The sequence below is a fragment of the Aulostomus chinensis genome, chromosome 11 (genome assembly GCF_037954235.1).
Source record: "Aulostomus chinensis isolate RoL2024-O1b breed Wild chromosome 11, RoL_Achi_v1.0, whole genome shotgun sequence".
Taxonomy (NCBI): domain Eukaryota; kingdom Metazoa; phylum Chordata; class Actinopteri; order Syngnathiformes; family Aulostomidae; genus Aulostomus; species Aulostomus chinensis.
In genome coordinates, this window is record NC_141330.1 from 10,402,729 (window position 1) to 10,425,046 (window position 22,318).

The 22,318-nt window shown below is 42.1% G+C and overlaps 3 protein-coding genes across 5 annotated transcripts; 1 reads left to right on the plus strand and 2 right to left on the minus strand.

Annotated features, from left to right (window-relative positions):
• Positions 1–173: 173 nt before the first annotated feature.
• On the minus strand, positions 174–5,997 carry tfpt (TCF3 (E2A) fusion partner). The gene is made up of 7 exons (XM_086218324.1): positions 5,776–5,997; positions 4,304–4,405; positions 2,849–2,971; positions 2,638–2,708; positions 2,476–2,545; positions 1,812–1,970; positions 174–766 (listed from the first exon to the last, which is right to left on the minus strand). Exons 2-7 carry the CDS (start codon positions 4,403–4,405, stop codon positions 692–694), a joined length of 600 nt encoding a protein of 199 aa, XP_086074450.1. The 5' UTR covers positions 5,776–5,997; the 3' UTR covers positions 174–691.
• ndufa3 (NADH:ubiquinone oxidoreductase subunit A3) lies at positions 5,542–7,444 on the plus strand. 2 transcript variants are annotated; one of them, XM_086218326.1, is made up of 4 exons: positions 5,542–5,580; positions 6,321–6,395; positions 7,109–7,186; positions 7,267–7,444. In XM_086218326.1, the coding sequence occupies exons 1-4, from the start codon at positions 5,562–5,564 to the stop codon at positions 7,356–7,358; spliced, it is 264 nt and encodes an 87-aa protein (XP_086074452.1). In that variant the 5' UTR covers positions 5,542–5,561; the 3' UTR covers positions 7,359–7,444. The 2 variants fall into 2 exon arrangements, with proteins under 2 accessions (XP_086074452.1, XP_086074451.1); XM_086218325.1 differs by lacking the exon at positions 5,542–5,580 and adding an exon at positions 5,991–6,067.
• Positions 7,445–8,059: 615 nt separating this feature from the next.
• LOC147253257 (BAR/IMD domain-containing adapter protein 2) lies at positions 8,060–19,517 on the minus strand. 2 transcript variants are annotated; one of them, XM_086218323.1, is made up of 15 exons: positions 19,373–19,517; positions 17,187–17,319; positions 17,026–17,101; positions 16,849–16,935; positions 16,241–16,302; positions 15,483–15,554; positions 15,078–15,215; positions 14,456–14,608; positions 13,947–14,123; positions 13,055–13,697; positions 12,783–12,981; positions 12,446–12,508; positions 11,971–12,130; positions 11,820–11,860; positions 8,060–10,980 (listed from the first exon to the last, which is right to left on the minus strand). In XM_086218323.1, the coding sequence occupies exons 2-15, from the start codon at positions 17,232–17,234 to the stop codon at positions 10,908–10,910; spliced, it is 1,992 nt and encodes a 663-aa protein (XP_086074449.1). In that variant the 5' UTR covers positions 17,235–17,319; positions 19,373–19,517; the 3' UTR covers positions 8,060–10,907. The 2 variants fall into 2 exon arrangements, with proteins under 2 accessions (XP_086074449.1, XP_086074448.1); XM_086218322.1 differs by lacking the exon at positions 19,373–19,517 and adding an exon at positions 19,061–19,280.
• Between the last annotated feature and the right edge of the window lie 2,801 nt (positions 19,518–22,318).

A 22,318-nucleotide genomic window follows, 5' to 3' on the forward strand; every position in this document is an offset into this window, starting at 1 on the left:
CGCTTGTCAACAGGGGACATCCGCTTGAATGGGAGCCAACCATTGGCTGAGCAGGGTGAAGACTTATGACCCACGCAAACTAAAACTACCCCTGGAACAAGACAATTCTAATATTGCTAGTTAAATATCGATGGATGCATTAACTCATAACCTCGTATTTGCTATATATTTTTGCATTGGTCAAAATTTATTCTTTCATTCATTCATGTTGACAAAACACTAGGAGTGACTGATCACCAAGACAAACAACTAATCATGCGAAGGAGGACATGGATAAGGCTGAAAGCTCTAAAAAAAAATTAAAAAGACCTTGCATTGTTTATTAAAAAGTTGAAAAAAAACATTATACAAACAAATATCAGTCTGTATTACTTAAACATGGATAATGATAAAATAACCCAGATGAACTCATTAGCATCATTATAAAAAACATTTGGAACACACATTTACAGCAGAGTTGGAAATTCTTTATCAAACATTATTGGACCGATTATTCTTATGTCTTCATGATCAATTATCAGTACAAAAGATCAAAATATGAGCGAGTACACTGTAACTCCTATTTTATCTGTTCACATTGGTGAAGTAGAAAGACATTGAGTGCAATCTCTGGGTGAGCAGAAGCAGCATGTTCACCTCGTAAATCTGTCGGGACTTCTTTGTATTTCATCATATCCAGGGCAGCCGGGGGTCAGTGAGACAGGGGGGGGGGGCTGGGCATTTCTCCAAACTGTGCCTCTGCCAGCACTGACATATCTGGTTCAGTCTGGGGAAGGAAGTAGTTAAATCAGTTATTTTACACTGTCAGATATTTCTATTGGGGACATTACTGCGTTTTAACTCAAAAGCCTTCATAGAAAATAAAAATACCTGGACGTTCCCTTCTATTTCTGGCAGTAATGAGCTCATTCTTTCTGTAAGAATTAAGCGTTACTTTTTTTAAATGTGAAAAAAAATATTGTAGATGTTTGTTTTGGACCTCACAGTGACGTTTGTTGAGAATAAACCATTCCTTTAGTGAATTACTGAGGCTGAGTGAGGGTTGGCGGTGCAGCCTTACCTACTACCAAGACGCACAGAGAGAGGAAAGCTACTGCAGAGGTCAAAACTCCATCAACACTTGGACTGGAGAACGACTTTATTATTAGGCTGACCTGTTTTGGCTTGTGACCTTCATCGGGGTCATCTGATGACTACTCACATCTTGATGCTGGAGTTCTGACCCCTCACTAAGTTTATTTGCATATTTATCTGGACATATCTTGAGCCTTTTTTAGCAGACAGTGTGAAAATGTTTACATTCTGATGCTGCATTCATATTTTTACCAACACCGTCTATGAGGATAAATATAAGAGTATCATATGTCAGAGGAAAATAGACACGCTAATCTGTTGACATATGGAGGACTGCAGTCACACACTAGTAAAAAGTAAACACACGCACCAAACTAGCTCACTGTGAATCCTTTAAATGACAGCAACCCATGCTTTTACTCATGGTTGGTTTTCTGAAGCTCCGCACCTGGAACCTTCTATTCATGTAAGTGTGTAAAGCAGTGTAGGTGTGCACATTTATGTTTGCATTTCCCATGTATTATATCAGCTTTTCCATTGGTTGGTATGCTTTTGACTGAAGCAGGAAGTAGATCGAGGTATATTAGGGATTGTACTCACTCAGGAATGGAAGAACAAAATGTTCAGAAGCTGTCTAGGACATCAAATAGATGGCATGAATCCCGTCAACCCCCCACTGTATTTATCTATCTGTTTTATCAATGAAAATAAATGATAAGCAACAAAGTGAAGCCTACCTGTTGATCTTTCTCCTTTTCCTGCCTTGGAATTCGATGCCTCCTCTTCTTTGGCCCGGCAGTTTGATGAAGAGCAGCAGAGGAGGAAGAACCAGACAGGCCGTTGAGCCTCTCATCCTCCACTCCAGCACCAGGATCTACATGGGCACCAGGCTCATCCTGGGGGGAAAAAAAAACGCAGGGGAGGGAGGAAAATCTAAATTGTAATGACAAGCTTGAGCACATTTAGATGAAGTTCAACAAACAACGCAGCAGCTAACGGGTTTGTGTGTGTGTGTGTGTGTGTGTGTGTGTATGTGTGTGTGTGTGTGTGTGTGTGTGTGTTTGTGTGTGTGTTAATATCAACGATCCTACTCATATGATGCATCCTTATCAGTGGTGTCATTGATATTCATAGTAATTCTCAAATAAAGCCTTATTCCAAAAGTCCTTACCAGCCATCAGGTGGCTAAAGTGCTAAAAACACACACTGCGAGAAGGCTGATTGATGAAAATGATGCAAAATCCAAAGCATAACAGTTAACAAGCAGAAATGCACATTCGAGTGGTGTTGGTACCTGGACACTCCTAATATCAGAGCTTTCAAGAAATCATTTCAAAAACTGTGCAGAAAATAGAATGCTTGTCTTTGTTTAAATCTGTCACTGACGCATCTAAATCTCACCTCAAGGAAGATGGTGAGCTGAGCATTTCTGTAGTCATCGCCATGAGCATCGAGGGTCTTCATCAGAAACCTGTGTAATACACAGAATATGAGACCAGCCATCCGTTGGGACGACACAGATGAGGACATAAAATAATGGAATTTTAGTTTTTTGGTTTTTACCGCCTCTCTTTCTTCAAACGTCGTGTAATTCTCTGCACTTGGTGAAGGCGACCGAGGATCTTCTGATTCACCTGAACATGGCATGTGGAATTGATGCAGCAGTGGATGATAGACCAGTTATACCAGTTATATCTCACCCATAAAACTGTTACAAGACACACAGGAATAATGTGCAACACACACACCCACGCACGCACACCAGCTCACTCACCTGCTCAATCTCTTTGCATCTTCTACTCAGAGCCAGATATTTCCTCTTATCAAGAACCCTCCTCTCCTCCTCCTCCTGAGCCGTGCTCTCCAGCAGCTCACTGCCCCCCGGGCCCAGTTCCACCTGCACACAAACCTCACATGTTTCACACAGGACAGTTGTTACCAAAAAAGAGGAGTTGAAAAGCTTGGATGGCAGGTAGGTTTGAGTCTGAGATGAGGGAAACCCTGGGTAGTTCGTCCCAGACAGAGACAATTTAAACTCTGAACATAATCTCTGTCTTCCTCCTCCCTTTGAGGGCCAGACAAGCTGATCATGCGCATTCTGGTTAATCACAGCTGAACTGGTGTTTAATCAGCGTGAAGCTTTGTGGAGGAATCGATCAAGAGTGATCAATCATGATGGGATGAGTCCCATTGATTGAATTTCTACAACAGTGGAGATTATATGATTATTTCTCAACATGCAGGATCACAGTGGAGCCTCAGGATGGAGTGTGAGGGTAACCCGGACTGCAGCTAATGATCATCTTCATCACTGTTTATTCTGGCGATTATTTCAATGATTTATTGACGAATTGAAGAGTGGATAAAAAAGTCTAGGATATTTGAAAAAAAAAAAGCTCATCACAATTCAAATTCCATCCAACAATCCAAAACCCCCAAATTCTTCATTGCTGATATTCAAGAGTTTGGAAACAGAAAGTTTGACGTTTCTGCTTGAAAAAAGTCTGAAATGATTCATCCAGTATGAAAACAATCGCTAAATACATTTTCTCATAACCATCTAATTTATCAAATGCCATTGCAGTTCTAATGTCTTCACACACGCAATTAGTTGCATGTTGCAAATTGCATAAATCATTTCCATGCAACCTGAAAGTTACATGAGGCATTTCAAAAATAATCAGTCTCACGCAACTAATAACATAAAGTTTATTCAATCAAAGTTAGAAAACTAGACTGGACAGTTTTCAATCCTTAAAAATACTTTTAGATGACTTTCCTGCTCAATTAAATGTCCAAAATCAAATGAGAACATCATGTATTTGCATCTTGTCTGATTTTGGAGGGTAGTGTTGCTGTTGCTGTTTTGCATCTTTGTTGTTTTTAACCCAGCGAGCCTCTGGGGAGCGCGTTCAAGTCACCCTGACTTCATTAGCGGAAGGGATCGTCTGGTAAATTACCAGTTGCTCCTGTCGATCCTCACACTGCTGCAGCCACATTTCACACAAGTTAAAAGGGTGACACATCACGCAACTCAGCAGCAACTTAGTTTAAGTTTCAAACAACGAAAGTTGTGTCAAGGTTGCGCCATGTCAAACCAGCCTAAACTGGGCACACGGTCATCATGTGTTTGCCTTTCCATCGTGTTGACGGATCCGGTTGCTCTTTTTGGCAGCACTCAACCAGACGACTGATGAGTGCCTGCTGCTACAGCGAAAGTTAATGTTACCTCTCCAGGTCCCAGCTCTACGCCACCTGGCTCCAGCTCCGCCTCCAGGATGTGACCTCCAAATAGAGGAGGAAGAGCTAAATCAGAGAAATCCTCCATCATCTGGAGAGGCAAAGAGAGAGAGAGAGAGAGAGAGAGAGAGAGTTGTCCTTTTACAAAACACAAGATTGGAATAGAAAGCCTCTTTTGTCATATGTACATAATAAAGTGAAATTAGCAGAGTGACCTGTGATCACCCCAATGAAAGACAAAGAAATACAGCAACCCCAGCAAACAAATACTCTTTAAAATAAAAAATAATAATGTGATTATTGCCCTTGAAGACGGGCATCATATTGCATCAAAGAGGTTATTCAGCACCTCCTGGAATGAAAAGTATTTACAGCCCAGGGACAGAATCTGTCTTTGAGTCAGGTGGTCAAAGCTGTGAAGGTTTGGTAGCTCGCTCCAGGAGGTCGAAGGTCAATAAGGTGGTGTTTTTCTCAGTGGGAACAGGAAGGGAAGATGATTTTCTTTGCTCTAAGCAGCTGGTGTACCAGTACAGCAGCAGCTTTACCTCCAGAGAGGTACTGCGAGCAGCTCCAGGAACTGAAGTCCACTCTCTGCTCTGCCTTCCTAACATGTGCAGTGGTGTTGGTAGACCAGGAGGGGTCCTCAGAGATGTGCTCCCACAGACGCTTTGCTGCTGTGGTGTTGAGGCTAACATCGTTTGCTGAACAGCTAAGGCTTCCTGCAGAACGCAGACATCTGATTTGGCTGCCAAACCAGATCTTTTTCTGTCCACACTTTTATCTGTGAGTGATGAGATCACATTTGTTCTGTTCATGCTATCTAAAGTAAAAGACACACATTTAAGCCAGTAATTTTTCATGAAGAAGACAGTGACACAAAGGACACTTTGGAATCCTGTCTGAGCACCCAAAACTATGAGTTGAATGTTTTTGTTTAGAAGATTTATAGAAAAAGAACTTTTAATTGTCCAGCCTGTCAAAAATCCAGCTTGATCCAATCTGGATCCAGCAACAAATCCTAATGAGGCCGACAGTCTGAACCAGGCCCACCTGTCCATTTCTAGACCCCGGATGTTTCGGCTGACTCATCGCCTGCTGACCAACCACAGTGACGTCACCTACACATTAGATGATGGTGATGGTGCCATAGATTGAAACGCAGATTTAGCACCGTAGGTGATCATGCTCACTGGTGCTGAACACATAAATCACGCGTTGGTAAGTGAAATGTCGCAGCGCTGCAGGTCATGGATTCTGAGAAGCGATGTAATACTCACCGTTACACTGGGTACATCTGCTCACATGTAAACACTAACAGATGTGTACCCTCCACAAACGAGTGAACTTTAGGACACGTACGGCCTTGTTTACAAGATAAAAAAAATGAGAGCATACAAATAATATCTAAATAATGACTTGATAAATCCCTGCTGTCATCAATGAGAAACCAAACGTACTTACAATCCCAACACCGGAGCAGGTTTCTACCTAGGAGTTGAGAGCTCCGCAGTCAGACGTGTCCTTAGATCAGGCTAACACCGGGCAACAACGCTTAACTCGGGTTTCAACTTACGGACATGATACTACGCGGTAAACAGAGGTAAGCATAGACAAGTACGTTCAGCAGCAGCTCCTCATCTACACTCGTCCTGGTGTTTACATGCGATGGGCGCAGGAATTGTACGTAGCCTAACAGTCACTACACTTCCCATGAGCACCAGCTCGAATGCGACTTTATCTAACAACATGGCTGGTACGTGAGTGTTTTCTCATCCTCTGTTCATTTAACCGGTAAATTTAGCTTAAATGTAACATTCAGACAACATCGATAAATGTTGAAACTATCTTTGTTGGCGCAAGCTAGACGTCAGCCGCGCCTTGAAATCATGTTATTCATTGGAAATAGAGAGGGAAAGTGTGACCTTGGATGTGTTGCTAGCATTGGCTAACAAAAGTTAGCTAGCTATGTTTGGACGCAAACCGCCTCTGTGTGTTTGTGTGTGCAGGTATCGGAGCCTTCTTGAAGCGCATGTGGAACAAGGAGCCGGTCATAGTGGCCTCCTGTGTTATTGGACTAACCGGTGAGTTTAGTTACCGAGCTAATAACGGGAACCCGGAGAGGTGGACGAGCTGTGGAAGGGAGCAGAACATCGTTTGGCAGGGTTCTGTCTTGCTGTCATGTAGCACACCTATGTTGATTGCAAAAGATGGTTATGATGCTATTTGAAATAAGTATGTACCTAAAGATCATGTGACCTGATGTTTAAAAAGAAATATTAAGTCTTGACTGAACAAATAATATACAATTTTTACATACGCAATTCTACCGATGTTTCTGTTGTATTTTTGTAATTTTTTTTATGCCAAAGTTGCCATGACATGTGACCTGGTTACTCCAAATGAGTACCATATAGAATGACGTGACTGTACAAATAAGACAAACCTCTGATGAAGGATTTTAGTGCTTCCTCTTTTTTAGATGAATACTTTTCATGCTCATTCAATCTTTGTTTGAGTAGCTTCCACCATGTCATGTGAACACATCATTCCAAATCATACTTGCTATTGAAGCTACATCGGAGTAATGGGACTCTCTTCCTTTTATATAGTATTTTGTCCCTCCTATTTTTGTACATAAATATTTTGATGTAAATTTCCCCTCTTTTATAAGATTTTAGTGTTTCTCTTTGCTAAAGTCACCTGACCTCTGAAGCTTTATTTGAACTATGCTCACAGCATGTATGGATGTACTGTACATGAAGTGTGTTGTATGTAAATTTGTGTGTTTTCACAGGTTTATGTCTTCCATACATCAGCCCCTACACAAAGTACACTGAAATGCTCAATGCAGTGGTGCCTAGAAACTACCCAGGTAAACTCTGTCCTTCTGTGGCTGCACTTATTTAAACCATCCATGTTATTACTAAAACTTTCCTTGTTTTCACATTGCAGTTCCTATGCGAGATGACGGAAACATGCCTGACATTCCTGCTCATCCTTGTGAAACCAGGGGCGACAGGTTGGAATGGCTTAAAAAGTTATAACTTCGCATTCTTGTCATCTGACGTCCCTCCTGTTCATATCTGCCTCTTGTCGATGCCCCACAATAAAGACAGTTTATTTAATTCTACTCTGGCGTCACATGGTGTGGTTCTTATTGAATATGTGTTTAAGTTGAAAAGTGTTTTGTTTTTTTAGTTCACCAAAGTTGTAACTTTTCTGTTCATTTTGAATATTGAACTCAAAGAGAAATTCAAGTGCCTTCTTATCCATCCCAGGGGAGCGTGAAGACGTACAGCAGTGCAGTGGCCGTCACTCCCTCGAAACATTTCTTCTAGACTGCCATCGCACTAAACACAAAATGAGTGGGATTATTGATCCGTTCCAATACAAGAATCTGAATAGCCCCAGATACGGGGTCAAAATGGGTCAGGAAGTACGCAAGTTAATGCATCAATCCCATACTGCAGAAATTAGGAGGTCTTATGAGGACTGTGCAGGTAACTCCATTACACGACTAATACTGGTACAGGATGCCATACCTCTGTAGCTTAAGTCTGCACACGTTGGCTTTGCTTCCACCGGCAAATCTGGCTTCAGAGCAGTAAAGGATAGATATTGAACAGCTAGCAGAACATCAGCAATGTGACAATTTCAAAATCTAAAACCCCACCATTAAAATCAAGTATCAGGCTCCAGTTTGGAGGGTAAACTGTCAAAGTAGATGACAAAACAAAGTTCTGTTGCTTCACTGTCTGGATGTATTTGTAAATGTTTAACAAAGCTTACCTACGATCAGCTGATGTGCAGGTCAAGATATTAGAATGAGTATCGGGAAGGAAATCAACGATAAACATTTTGATAGAGTACGCCATGAAATCCTCATTCCTAATTTCACGGTCGGAAATCCTGACTCAGGGATTTCTGTGTGATATCCCCGAGCAGATCACGAAAGTTTTGAAACTTCTGTGTAAATCTTGATCCTCCGGGAGAAGCTTAGACTGACTGAGTTCAAATCAGATTAACACCGTTACAAAAGGAATTCCTTGTTTCATACAAGAATTATTCTACTTACACAAGTAAGATAAGCAGCTGAATCACATGGAGCTTGTTTATGTAAATGTATCCTGTGGATTCAGATAAAATATGTATTAAAGAAGCCAAACTGCCATTTCACAGGAATCTTAGTTTGCTTTTCTTCTTCCTTCCTTCTTGTGTCTACCCCTCTCTCACAAACACATTGTAAAATGTAATCGTACCTTCTTTTTTTTCTTTTCTTTTCTTTTTTTTTTTTTTTAAAAACGACCAATATTCACAGCAAATTGGGAAACAGCAAATTTGTAGATCTTTTTATTTCACAACATGTCAAAACCAGGTCTTTCTCATCAGAATTCATCTTTTTTTATCGTAGTCTTCAGGAGAATCGCAGCTACGTGAGCAGGATATTTATGTTTCATATTACAATGTGGAGAAATCGGGGCGCGTAAAGTGAATATTTAACTTTGGTAGAAATTTGAGCTTTGGACAGACGTTTTCTCTGATAAAAACAGGCTGTTATGAATGTGTTCTGCACATTCTTGTGGAATTAGCAGATCAACATGGAGTTCTGATCATACGGTCTTTATGATGTGTTGATTCTGGTCAAGTCTATTCTTTAACCTGATAATGAGCTGTTGTTTTATTTCTATGTTTATCTTTCCGTATAGTTTTTTTTTCTTTTTTTTTCTTTTTACAAACTGAAAACGTCTAACCCATTTCATGTTTTTAACATAAACCTTTCCATATTTACCATTTTAAATTAATCTGTACAAACTTTCTCAAATTTTTAATCTCCTTTATTTATTTCTAAGATCTAAATTTTTCGTTCATGTATTGAACCGTACCACTGAGCCAAACTCATCTGAGCTTTACTTTTTTTTAAATCTATGCAACACAATAGCGGCCCCTAAAGTAATTTAATTCAATTTAAGTCTACAAAAATCAAAATTCCAATTGAAGACACAATAAATGGTTGGGGTTTTTTTTGGCCATCACTACTTTGTATTTCCTGTTTGTTTGTTTTTTTCCAGGTTCTGGAAGTTCTGCAGTGGTGTCAAAATAGTTCTACCAAAGTGAAATACTGGCAGTATTCGATCAAAAATTTTCACATTATTTCAAACATACTTAAGCACAATTTACAAACGTGGAGTAGCTTTAGCTTGATGATTTTATTAATGATGCCATTAGCGATGCCAAAGCAATAATACATGGGCTGTTAGAGAGACGTTAGGCTTCAACCCTCGTGGGTGACCTCTTCAGTGGCCACAGCACCTCAAGGCAGTTAGAAGAGAACATAAATAGTTTCATTTTGCTCGGATACAAAATTACAAGTAATTATAAACTACAGAGCTACAGAATTACTTTGGATATTTCTATAGTTTAACATAAACACTTGACATTCAACTTCCTGTTTACCCTCTCCATCACTTTCATAGGCACATTTATTCAGATCCTGTCGTCCGTCCCAGCTTCAAATCTCTCTTAAAGCGTCTAATCAGTTGGTAAACAGGCGGCGAAAATCGACTAGCCGAGATATTTTTGAGTTTTAAGATTTGGGACTGAAAAGGGACTCAAAAGGATATCAAATCCAATGACTAAACATTCTCATTCTTAAAACTTACCCTCAACAACTTGCAACTTCCTAAATAAAACCACTCCTTTCAATAACAACACCAGGCAGAGTTTGTGACTGTGAAGCTCTTTTTTAGCTGCAAAAATTCACTAATAATCATTTCCACTCCATAATTTCTCTAATCTGCAGTCATATAATTTGTCTTTACACTAGGTTTTGAGTCAAGGTAACAAGTTATCAACACAAACAATACTGATATGTGACTTTACAGCAGCAGCATGAATGGCGTTACTGAAATAAACATGATGTATTTGTACACAGTTGTTATTATAGACCCATGTTATATAACTGTAAAGTTTAGTTTACATAAAACCACCCGGTGTGCCAGTGTTATTAGAATATTCCGGATCTCACTGGACTAAAAACACAAACGACATCGGAATACGTCTAAACTTTTACCTTCATGGGAACCAGGCGATCGCAGCTTTTCTAAAGATATAACAGCACATTAAAAGTAGGAACCTGTCCTCTTCCCAAGACACTTGATTACAGGTGAAGGTGAAATTATACCTCAGCCTGCTATCAGGATCCAGTCCATCGATACACTGAATATGGCACAAAAACAAAACAAAGACTAAATAAAAAGTTTTAAAAATTGCACAGTAAAACAAACAGCAAATGAGAGGCATCCCTCTGCAGGCCTGGATAAACCTAAAATGTTAGTTATACTAAGCGAGGCTAGGCTGAGTACAGAGAAACACCTTACATCAGTTTCATTAATCCATCGGACAGTTAAGTGGAACGTAATCACAGAACAGAGCAGCCTAAAACTTTAGATTTAAAAATACACTTGTTTGCTCAAAAAAAACACAACCTGTTTTTGATTAAATCACAAAAATAGAACATGGAAAGTAAAGACCTATCCAAGAGAGTCAGCACGAAGCAGTCTGCCGCTGAGTCCAGGGTTCAACCCGAGCATCGCTCACTCGATGATGGGGGCTGAGCGGTCGTTGGTGACTGTTTTTCTAAGTCGGACATGTGAGAATGGGTTTGACCTGAAACATGTAAATAAAAGTTACAGACAACAATAACGGTCTACATCAGAGCAGCATCAGCTGCACAATTTTGGAAAACAGATGCATTTGCAATTATTTTAACTGACCCACTTGAATTCTGATTTGTGGTATCTGAGAGAACGTTCATTTCTATCATCCCTATCCTCGCTTTCGTTGAAAAACCCCTGAAGATGTTAATGGTGTGACTCTGACGCTCTGGTAGCCTTTAACAGATATTGCACCCTCCTGAAAATTGCATTTTCACATATTGCAATTCCAGCTAGATGATGATGAACTGCAGCCCTAACTCAAGATGAGACAGCAACACTCAAGACAACAAAAGCCTTAAGTAGGACTTAAAAATGATGGCTAGGACATGAAATTGAACTAGAGCTGTAGCAACTAATCCATTTACTGATTGACAGAGGACTTGAGTTGATGATGGATGAATCATTTCAGTCGGTTTTGCTTGCTCAGACAACAGTTCATGACCTAGCAGCCTCACAGTCGAAGGTGCTGATCGTGTAATCCTAACAATCTCAGATACCGTGAGAGACGGATGGTAGATAATAAAATATAAAACCTTAGTATCAGTTCATGAAGAACATGTCAAGTTCTTCATGTTGCCAGTATTGGGCTTAACTGGGGGACTTGACGGAACAAATTAAAGAGTGGGACCACATCCATACTTCACTCAATCACGATACTTACTCTTGTGAGGGATATTGATAGACCGGCGCCAAAAATAGATAGTTTATTAAAACAGCTGGTGTTATGATAATCATCATCTTGGTCATTTCGATTTTAAGCATTCTTTCCAGAGCCACAGACGATCTTACCTGGTTGGGGAAGGTGGTGGGGAGGCCAACTCTGAGCAGATCTGTGATATAGAAACATAATTCAGTAAATAGCCACCATCACATGCATCAACTTTGGGACACGTTGACTTTTAGACTTGAGAGCTTTTCCTGAGTATTTCTGCTTTCTAACCTTGTTGGTGTCAGCCATGCTGTAAGGGCGTGGTCTGAAGGTGCTGATCCTCTGGGGAGGGAGGGAGCGCTCCTCCTCTGACTCGGGGGTGAGACCCGGAGACACCAGCTGATCCAGCTGACTCATACTGGTGCTGTTAGCTTTAGATAAGAAGAGAGAGCTGCAGGGAACATTGCAGACAAACAGAGGGAGCAAGAGAGAGAGAGAGAGATGATGTTGATGGGTGTTGAAAGAGACATGGAAAGATTGTCGAGCAAACAGCAAGTATCAGCCTGAACTTTGTCTGGCATGAAAGCTGTTTTGATCTTTCGAGAATGAAAATGGGAAGCCTGTCAGATTAGTTTCAGTGGTACATTTGACCCCATTAAGCTTTCATTGTGATCATTATGTTTTAATTCCTTTATTTCACAGTGCTGCAATGACAGATTGTGCAAAAATACTGAGAGTTTTGTTGTTTTTTTTTGTCACAACCCACCTCTCAAGGTGATCCATCTTACCATACTGAGGCTGGGTGTAGGAGAAAGGGAACCAGCCTTTCCTGCGGAGGACATGATGAGTGATTTGTGTTAAAATGAAACAAGCCAGCGAGTGTGTGATTGCTGTATGTGAAGCCTGCAAATGAAGAGCTAAAAAAGGAGCAGCAAGGTTCAGGGGAAGCAGTGACCCTGAATTGTTTTGGTTAACATGCTGCCTGAGCATAATCTTAACATTCCGTAACTGCTTAATCTGAGTCTTGTTATCAATAATAAAACACTACAACAGTGTTAAAGGTTACGGGCCACACGAGTGAGTGTGAGCTGTTGAACACATACCGTCCGGTTCGCTCATTCTGACCATAGTGCCACCCGTCTCTGGGCTCAGAAATAAGCAGCGTGATGCTGTCCCCAGGCAGGAAGTGTAGTAAGCAAGCCCCGCCCCCCGCACCACCTTCTGCTGCTCCAGGTGTGTGAGCGAACATGGCCTCCACACGTATAGGTCCAGATAAAGGCAGCATCCTAGGGAGGCTGGAGCCTGGATAGAAGAGGAGGAGGGATGAAGGAGGAGACCAAGTACATCTAACAGCAGAGCAGAAACATGGTCGCACCTTGAAAGCCGCCCAGCCTCATCTCACTGGCAGGCCTCCTTGGCAGTGGCAGTGTTGCTGTTGCACACATCTCTGCAGTCTTCATCAGCCAGGGGTGTGATGATGATGAAGAGCTGCTCACCCCTGGTCCCACCTTTTGGTGCAGTAACTGCACAGGAGTCATGGCCCTGGAGAGGGGAGCGCTGTGGGGCAGTGGGGGGCTGTGAGGGGCGCTGTGGGGGATGGTGAGGGTCATGCCTTGTGAAGAGCTGCTGGCCGGGGAGACCTGGCTGAGTGACATCACAGTGGAGGGGATGAGGCTTGGCGAGAGGTTGCACGTGTTGGTGGCGAGGAGTAGAGAGTTTTGCTGGGCGGAGCCACTTGACGTGGTGGGGGTGGATGCTGCGGGGCTGGCGCTGCCGCTGGTGCTGCTGTCAGCGAGGGGACTAGCTGATGCACTGAGGGGTGTGCTGCTGTGCTGAGGAGATGCTCCGTGTGAGGGATCTCCAGCTGCTCCTCTGAGGGCGGACAGGGAGTGGAAGGTGCGGGGGGAACCCTGAGGAGCGCCGGTGTCGCTCTGAGTGGAGGACGGGAGCGAGCGCTGCTGCTGGGAGCGACTGGAGTCTCCATTTAACAAAGGAGGGACTTCTTGGACAGAGAGCCTCTGTAAGAGAATTAGATAAGTCGGATGTTTGATCTTCACTGTGCAGATCGACACGTGCGAGGGGACACGTGTGCAACTCCCCTTCAAATGTACCATTTTACTTTTTTATCTAATTGCCTCAATCTCCTGATGCAACACGAAGTTTTAAGTGGCCACATTAACATATTTTCAGTCTGTTTTGGCATAACAACAAGCAACCTGTTGAGGTTTTAAAGTGTTTAAACAGAAAGATTCATTACATGATCTGACCTGTTCTGGCTGAGCAGAGCCCAGCTTGGTGTGACGCAGGACCTCAGCGATCCCAGCAGCCCCCGAGCTTTGAGGTGCAGTGTGACGCAGCAGATTGAGAGCGCGCTCGGGGAGTTTAGTCGGCTGAGAACACGACTGCTGCCAAGACGACAGTTTTTGAGAGAGAAGCTCCCTCACCTGGATCGTGAAGAAATGCGAAAAAATGATGAGAACGTAGAAGGTGGTACAGCAGATTCAGCTGTAGCCACACTAAATCCTACACACATCATCATAGATACTGTATGTGCCATGGATTATTTTAAGGAAAAATGATGAAAATGTTTAAGAAAATGAAAAAAGTGGTCTATTCTGCAACAGTGTAAACTACATGAACTTAACATGTGACTTTTTGATCCACTATCTTCCAGAATAAAACAAATCTGCCCCAAATTATAACAATCATAGTTAAAAACACCTGTACAGAGGGACATAGATGTTGTCTAGTTCAAGACGTTAACTGAGCAGGTCACCTTGGAGTGGTAGTTGATGAGCAGTTTGGTGACGCAGCACTGTCTGTCCACCAGGAAGCAGTATCGTCTCCTCTCCTCGGTGAGAGCGGACCTGTAGCCTGCAGCCACCAGCGTGTCCAGCTCCACCTGCCGTCGACTCATCAACTCTACAAACTGAGAGAGAATTGACCCTAAGCCTTCAGTACTCACACAATTCTCATAGATGGAGGTACCTTTTGTACACTTTGTGTCAGGAATGCGCGTGACATCACATCCTGCTAGCCTATCCGCTTACACATAAACAAAAGTGTACATCATAGAAAATTGTCATCGTGCTGTTGACCTTTCCTTCAAGAGACCCCTTCCTCTTTGATTTCCCATTTTCTCCCTCCAAGCGGCCTCTTACATCATTCTCATTTCTTCCTGTTAGAACTTGAGCACTAAGTTGCTCTCTGAAAGATCAGCTGAGGCAGATTGGTCTTTAATCTGGTTCAAACTGACCTGTTTCTCACAGAAAAGCTCACACAGTTCTAATTTTTAATCTGCTATAACGCTGAGTGAGACATTTAGGATCGATGTGTTCCACTGAGGATTTCTGCGTCGAAGGTTCTGTAACCCCGTTGGAGCTCTGATCTTCACTCACCTGCATCTCTCTGTCTCCGTACTTGTTGGGGTGACGACTGCCTTGGCTCTTCCTGCGGAGTTTCTTCAACTGGGACTGGCAGCGTTCGATAGACTCAGATTTAGACCTGCGCTCACTCTGATACTTCTTCAATGTTCCCTGAGAAGAAGGCAGGTAAACTGAGTCGAAACCAGAAGTTCATTTAAAAATGTAGATTTCCACAACTCCTTTATTTAAGGCTTTTCTTTAACAAGATGGATAATTTCTCACCACTAAAAAGGAAAATTTTGTATTTATCCAAATATGTTTCTCCACAGTCGATTCAACAGAACTGCAACTAGATGTGATCCCGATGCATTTTCTTCTGATTAGACCCCTAAAATTGAGCTACATGCTTCAAAACAGAGACGTGTGACATTTACTAACTGTGAGGTATTTGATGTCCAGGTCCAACTTCTGCTCCAACTGGGCGAGCAGCTCCGAGTGAAACAGCTTTAACTGTCGATGAATGAATGAATGAATGAATGATGAAGCGTTTTAGACAAAGTCAAATCAAACATTTATAAAATGCCACACCTAAACACGCATTATGAAAATTGTTTTACTATAAAATGGTCTTTGATGAACTCAACTGTCATGAAAGAAAAACACAATACTGTGAAATTGTGTTCTAAAGCAGAACTTAATAAATGCAATGCAACGCATGATCGTGATCGCTAAAAATGTAGAATACTAGAAAACCTGTGTGAAATTGTAGTACATTTGACTAATATTTTAATTTTTTTGCCTTCCGTTCTAAACCTGAACTGCACAAACACACTCCAAACTGATAACAATTCCATACTTCAGACTTAAGAATTGCACATTTGTTGTTAATAATTTGATATTTATTCCAGTCTGCACAATTGCACTATTGTCCTCCAACCTCCAGTTTGATTAATAAATATTAATAATAACCTATTTATTCTCATCTCTGCCCTCTGCACCATTGCACTGCAGTCCTTCTGTCACAAACCTAATCGTGTGTTTTTGCTGTGTGTTTGCTCTGTGTTACAATGCGACAATGGAAAAACTTGTCTAATAAAACAGACCTGGATTATTCACCCATATTATCTCAATCTGCACTCTTGACATCAGAGGCACGATTTAATTTGCGCCATTACTGTTAACGCTCTTGGTCTTACCACGTCCTCCAGCTGCACCTGGATCTGTCTGTGCACCTCGGCCATCTGGAAGAGCGTGTCTCCTGTAAGAGTCACACCGCGGAACATAAAACATCACAATCACATGATCGAGCAGTCACTCTTTGACTGTGTGTTCATGGTCTCAACCAAACACTTCTAATCATGGACATTGGACATTAACATACGTGCAGCACACCGCCCCACGAAAAAATGCTTCAAAACTTGCAGCTTGGACACAATTTCTCATGAACAGACTGGCGTTCCCTCTCTTGGTCACACAGCGCTGTAGTATGCGGTGGCTGGCATCTCGCCCTCTGACTCTCCTGCCTGCCTCCCCCGCTGTTTTCAGCATTACAATGAGATCATGTGGTGTTGTTAATCTCCCAACAATGACCCTACTCTCTCCCTTTCCCTCTGTTCCCCTTTCTCTACATTTCCTCATCGCCTCTTGTCTTCATCTCCACGCATGCATGAGACTCTCCCAGACTATTTTCAACTCCTCTCCAGCTGTCACATTGACTCTCTAAACTCTGTTAAGTCTGTAAGCATCTCATTTTTATTTTCTCCTCCACCCGACCCTTTTTCTCCGCCACCAGCCTCGCTCTCACCCAGCTCTTTGGAGCCTTGGCTGTCGCTCGCCAACTCTCCCAGTTTCACCAGAGCATCAAAGTACCCCTTGGCAGCCACTGTCACTCCTGGAGGAGACAGTACATGTGCAAAGAATTGTTTTTTGTTTTTTTTAGATTAAACATAACGCAGAGCGATAAAACCTGTGATTGACTGACCTGTCAGGGCTCTCTCGTAGTGTTTCCCCATGGTTACAAAGTTCTTCAAACTGGGGTTAAACTGGTCTAGAATCCCCTGTCGGCAACGATAAAGACAAATGTGAAGTGTTTTCTCAAGCACCACCGCGAGCCTGCGTGTATGATAAATAAGTCGAATGTACCTTGTAGACATTTTCGGTCATCTTGTTGACCTCTTCAGTGCGAGACATTTTCCTTCTCTCACTTGTGCACTGCTGCTGCGTGTGTTTGTTACTTCTTGTTGCTCACTAGTTGTTACAGAGGACAGCAATCACCCTGTAAAGGAAAATATAGAACACAGCGTGAGTAAATGTCCTCCGTGGGAGAACGCAACTGACTCGTCATATGTGCATCAAACTACACTAAAATCTCCTCATGACTTCCTGAAAGGTTTTCAGTAACCACAGGACATTACTGCAGTATTTACCGAACACATATCTGCACTTGGTAAGTTCGCGAAGGACACGTGAGATCTAGATGTAGAGGACTCTTAAGGCCACAGACAAGATACGAGCGGAGGTCAAACTGTCTGGGAGCAGTTATTTTCACATGGATCTCCATTATGTCTCCGCTGCCAGTTTCTACGCTATCACTCCACAACATTGCAGCAAGCCAAATATTTCTCCTAGATTCCCATGCCAGACAAGTTATAGCATTTCAGATAAGAACAATGGTCTCCTTGGGTCCAAGTCACAGGTGTCAGAACACTGAACAAACACACGACAACAGGGTTTCCTGAGCAGAGAAGACGATCAGGGGGCAGCGCTCGGGGGTCAAAGGATTTCCAGTCTGGATTTGGTGGCAAAAGACTGGTGTGGGTTTTCCATGAGCGGCCCTGGTTTATTATCACAGTGAGATTACAGAGAAGATGTTGACCCAGATCAGCTAATGGTATATGACACAAAGACAACATTTCCAGACTCTTGCTCATTAAGGCCACCCTGGTGCAGTCTGTAATTTGTCAGAGTGGCAGCAGCAGGATAAGAGAGAGACGGGCAGCTCCGTCCTCATCTGTACTCAAATGAAGCTTTAGAGTGGTGATCCCGAGAAATATTGAAGCGACATGAAGCACATGTGTGTGTAAATAATTTGGTGTTCCTTCATTCTAAGATATAAAGTCTTGTTTGTTTGGGGGGTTTACTAGCAACAGCCTGCAGGTGGTTGGGCGGACTGATACAGAAGGTGCATTCATTTGGTTTTAGCCTCTTTAAAGCTGGAAATGCTGCACCTAAGAACCATGAATGACGCTGCAAAAAAGGACCAACAAGCGCAGAAAAAGCAAAAATAGTAATAAGAAGTTTCAGTGCGTGCAAGATTAGATAATTGTACGTCCTGTTGGTTTTGAATGCTTCTCTTACCGATACTAAATTGATGCCTTTTTGCAAAAGATCAGAAGGTCTGTATTTCAGTGATGGCACACTTTCCTTATCAAAGGGACTTCAATAAAAGTAGTACATTCTTTCTCAAACTTAAAGCAGGATTTGTTTGCTACATCAGAAATACCATTTATGATAGTGATGCTGCAATAAACAAGCAAATGAGAAAATGGTTGGAGTTTGGCTTTTAAGTTGCATGTTTTTCCATGGGTTTTTTTTTTTGTTCATATTTCTACATCACGCTCACTTTTTTTTTTAAACTAAAAACTTGTCCAAAGGTGATTACTGTTGAATAGTTGTAAAATGTCACATATGTGACTAAAGTACACCCATACTAAGTAATACAGCATAGTACAATACGTAATTACTAAAGTGAAGGAGTAATTTCCATCGCTGCTAAAGTATCCCAGCGTGAGTCTCTCTCATCTGATTTGATTGCAACAACAGAATAAAAGCTCTTCTGAATCCCGACAAAAGCAGCAGTCACATCCTGCTCGCACTTGTTACTCCATGATCTCTGCTGGATCTTTGTTGCAGAGTGGAAATCCCAAACTTCCAGTCAACAGCTACCTGTTGATCTCCTCTCAGCTGCATTAGTAACATTAATAATCAGCTACTTTAACCAAAGGAAAACTCGTTACCTTTTTCAATCTCATTGTTGGGAACGATAAAAGCTTCCTGCGCGTCTTTGGGCGTTAATGAACGGTACAACACCCCCTCTTTCTCTTCCCATGAGGCTACTTTCCCTCTCCGTTAGTCAGTGGGGGGTTGTTTCATCCAGCAGAGCACTAAATCTCAGCTCCCCTCCACCCCTTATTCACATGCCTCTCTCTCTCTCTCTCTCTCTCTCTCGCTCTCTCTCTCTCTCTCTCTCTCTCTCTCTCTCTCACTCTCTCTCTCTCTCTCTCTCTACTCCCAGGAATCGGGGTCAGATATTTGGTGCCGTTCAGTACCTCTCCTCATTACTGAGCCGATTATCGACATGCCTTCACGCCCGCAAAAACCCGGTGGCCAGTAAATCACCCTCCTTCCTCCCTCCAGGCAGCGCGACCAGCTCCCCGTGGAAACCTCAGCCAGCAGCCTCCGGACCAGGCTGCCTCCCTCTCCCTCTCCCTCACTCGGACTGAATAACAATGAGCTGACAGGAGCTCGTCTGAATAGCAGCAGGAGGAGAATAATGACTTGAACTTTTTAAGCCCCCCGAAAGGAAGACAGAGCAGCAGCAGCAGCAGCAGCACATAGGCACGCATATCACTGGCCTACATACTACCGCACCATCACGCATTCCTGCTCCCCAGTTAGAGGAGGCCTGCATGGACACCCGGCCGGGCCCCCACAACTCAGGAGGAAGACGCCTGAGAGAAGCTTTCCATCAGGCTAAATTAGCTGCACTTTAACTGGTGTGGGAAGTTTTCATGTCGCAGGGCCTGTGCTAACAGTGTTGGAGCCCTGGGTGTGATCTGTGCCCCCCTCCCCACCTGTATTACCGTTTACCCCCCCCCCCCACACACACACACACACACACACTCACACACACCCTGCATACATGCAGGTTATGCAAATTCCCTTAAGAAATGCGAACAGACCTCTTTCCTAAACGTGTTACCTCTCCGTCCTTGGTTAGTTTGTCATGTGTTACACAAAAATACCACATGAAAAACAACAAGGCTTCCTGATTCTGAATTAATCTCACAATTCAATTTTAATTCGGGGCCCAAGATTCCATTCACAAACAATTCTCAGTTAAGTACATTTTATGTCTTCATCAAGTTTTTTTTTCTCTTCCATTTGAAAGTGAAAGAAAAACTACACAGAATCAAATTGTTTTCATATTTTTATGATGATGATGAAGATGATGATGATAGTTTATAATCATTTTATAATTTGTGTTTCCTTGTCATTGTTTCTTATTTCCACTTTGTATCTTTAAGCTATTTTACCTCGTATTTTGATGTACTGATTAGGTCCCTGGTACTGTTATGATAGCTTTTTTGAATTCTATTTTGTTTTCACTATATTTTCTACATATATTAGTCTCATGTTTGATAGTTTACACTTGTTCAGTCTTACTATGGGACCCTCAGTCCTCCGTGGGACGCTTTAAACTGCACTTATCTTTGTAAAGGAGCAATCCAAGTTTTTTCCATGTAGTTAAACTCAAAACACTATAGTGGAAGTTAGTTGATGTCATGTTAAACATACAGAGGAAACTAATGTTCCCGTTTGTAGTGGTCACATCACCTGTTGGGACTTTGTCTTGTGTTGCAGTTGCAGCTTTTACCCAGAGGGTGGCGATGTGTGATAATGACTTCCTGCAGCACTTCCTCTGCATGCAACAAGTGCAGACAGTTACATCACTGCTGGGGGACAAACACACACCTTCATAAATCATGGCTGTCACTCATATTGTTCAGGTGCCAGTTTTAAATAAAGTCAGTAACGCTTCACATACATTTCCTCCTCAGAGTGTTAATGGGTCACTTTTATTGATCCTACCTCGTCGCTGCTACATATCGTTTGTTTAGAAACCAAGAAGCAGCGCTGCCACCATCAGTTCCTTCAATGACACACAAACCTCCACCAGGGAGAATCTCTTCCTTCATAAGTGAGGACGTCATGTTTGCCTCCGGGCTGCAGCAGACGAGTGAGCGTCTGGGTCACTTGGTTCAGTGTTGAGGGGAACATTGGAGTGTCTGTGGTCTTCTGTCCTTGGACCTGAGCCGTAAAGCTGTTTGTCTCGGTTCGCTTCCTCTGGGTCTAATTCTAATGAGATTGACTCAGATGACCTATTAACCATAAAGATGACTCAGGAAGATCTCACCATCAACATCACCTTTTTCACGGCGTTACATCAAAACACGTTGACAGATCTGACATGTGTGTGTGTGTGTGTGTGTGTGTGTGTGTGTGTGTGTGTGTGTGTGTGTGTAATCTGAATATTTATCTCCCGTGTAGCTCCTGTTTTCTCTTGGACTTGATCCAAACTTGTCACACACAGAAAAAATGTCTCAGGTGATCAGAAGTAAACGCACACATCAGTGCAACTTCTTCACAGTAAATGCCGAACTAAATAATCCCAGATGAAGAGATGAGAATGCAGAATCATCAGAATAGCTAAAGATTAATTAAAAAAGATAAAGATATATATATATGTAAATATATATACATCTTTTTAATGTTTTAATATATATATAAAGAGAGAGAAAGAGAGAGAAATGACACATGATATGCAATTTAATAACTATATTCTGCTTGCCGCTGTCAACCTTCAACTATTGTGTTTTTTTACTGCATAAAACTGATATTTAGACTTTTGTAGTTTGTATAATAAGCACAATCTTCATGTAAAAGCCAGTGATTGCAGTTTTGATCTTGATGCATCTTGTAATTCCCCTGCACATGGAGATGCACTGAGACTTCTTTGTTTTATCTTGATTAAAGAGCCTCAATCTTGATTCAAGTTTTATTCGCTCAGTGAATTGTACCAGTTTTATTTACCCAGCCTGACCTTTCGACTGTGACGGCTCTTATTTAAATCTTTTCAGGCTTTTATTCCCGTCTTTAGGACAGAAGTGAGCATTAAAAAAATCCTGTAAGAACAAACGTGTTTGCGTGAGGCTCATTGTTATCGCTGTAAAATGATGAGAACGTGTCTTGGTTGTTACAGCAGATGTTTCTTCACAGACAAAACACAGTTCCTTCGCTACGCTGCTACACTCTACATATACGAATTAAAGAAGAAGATGATGTTTTAAAGGTGCTTTGGTGTCTTATCAAAAACAAGATGGTGGGAGAAGTTCAAGTGACGCATGTTCACAGTTTTCCACAATGAAAGTGTATAGTGTCTGTAATACAAGCATTTTTAAAGCTACATCAAAGTGAAGCTAGTAGATAAATAG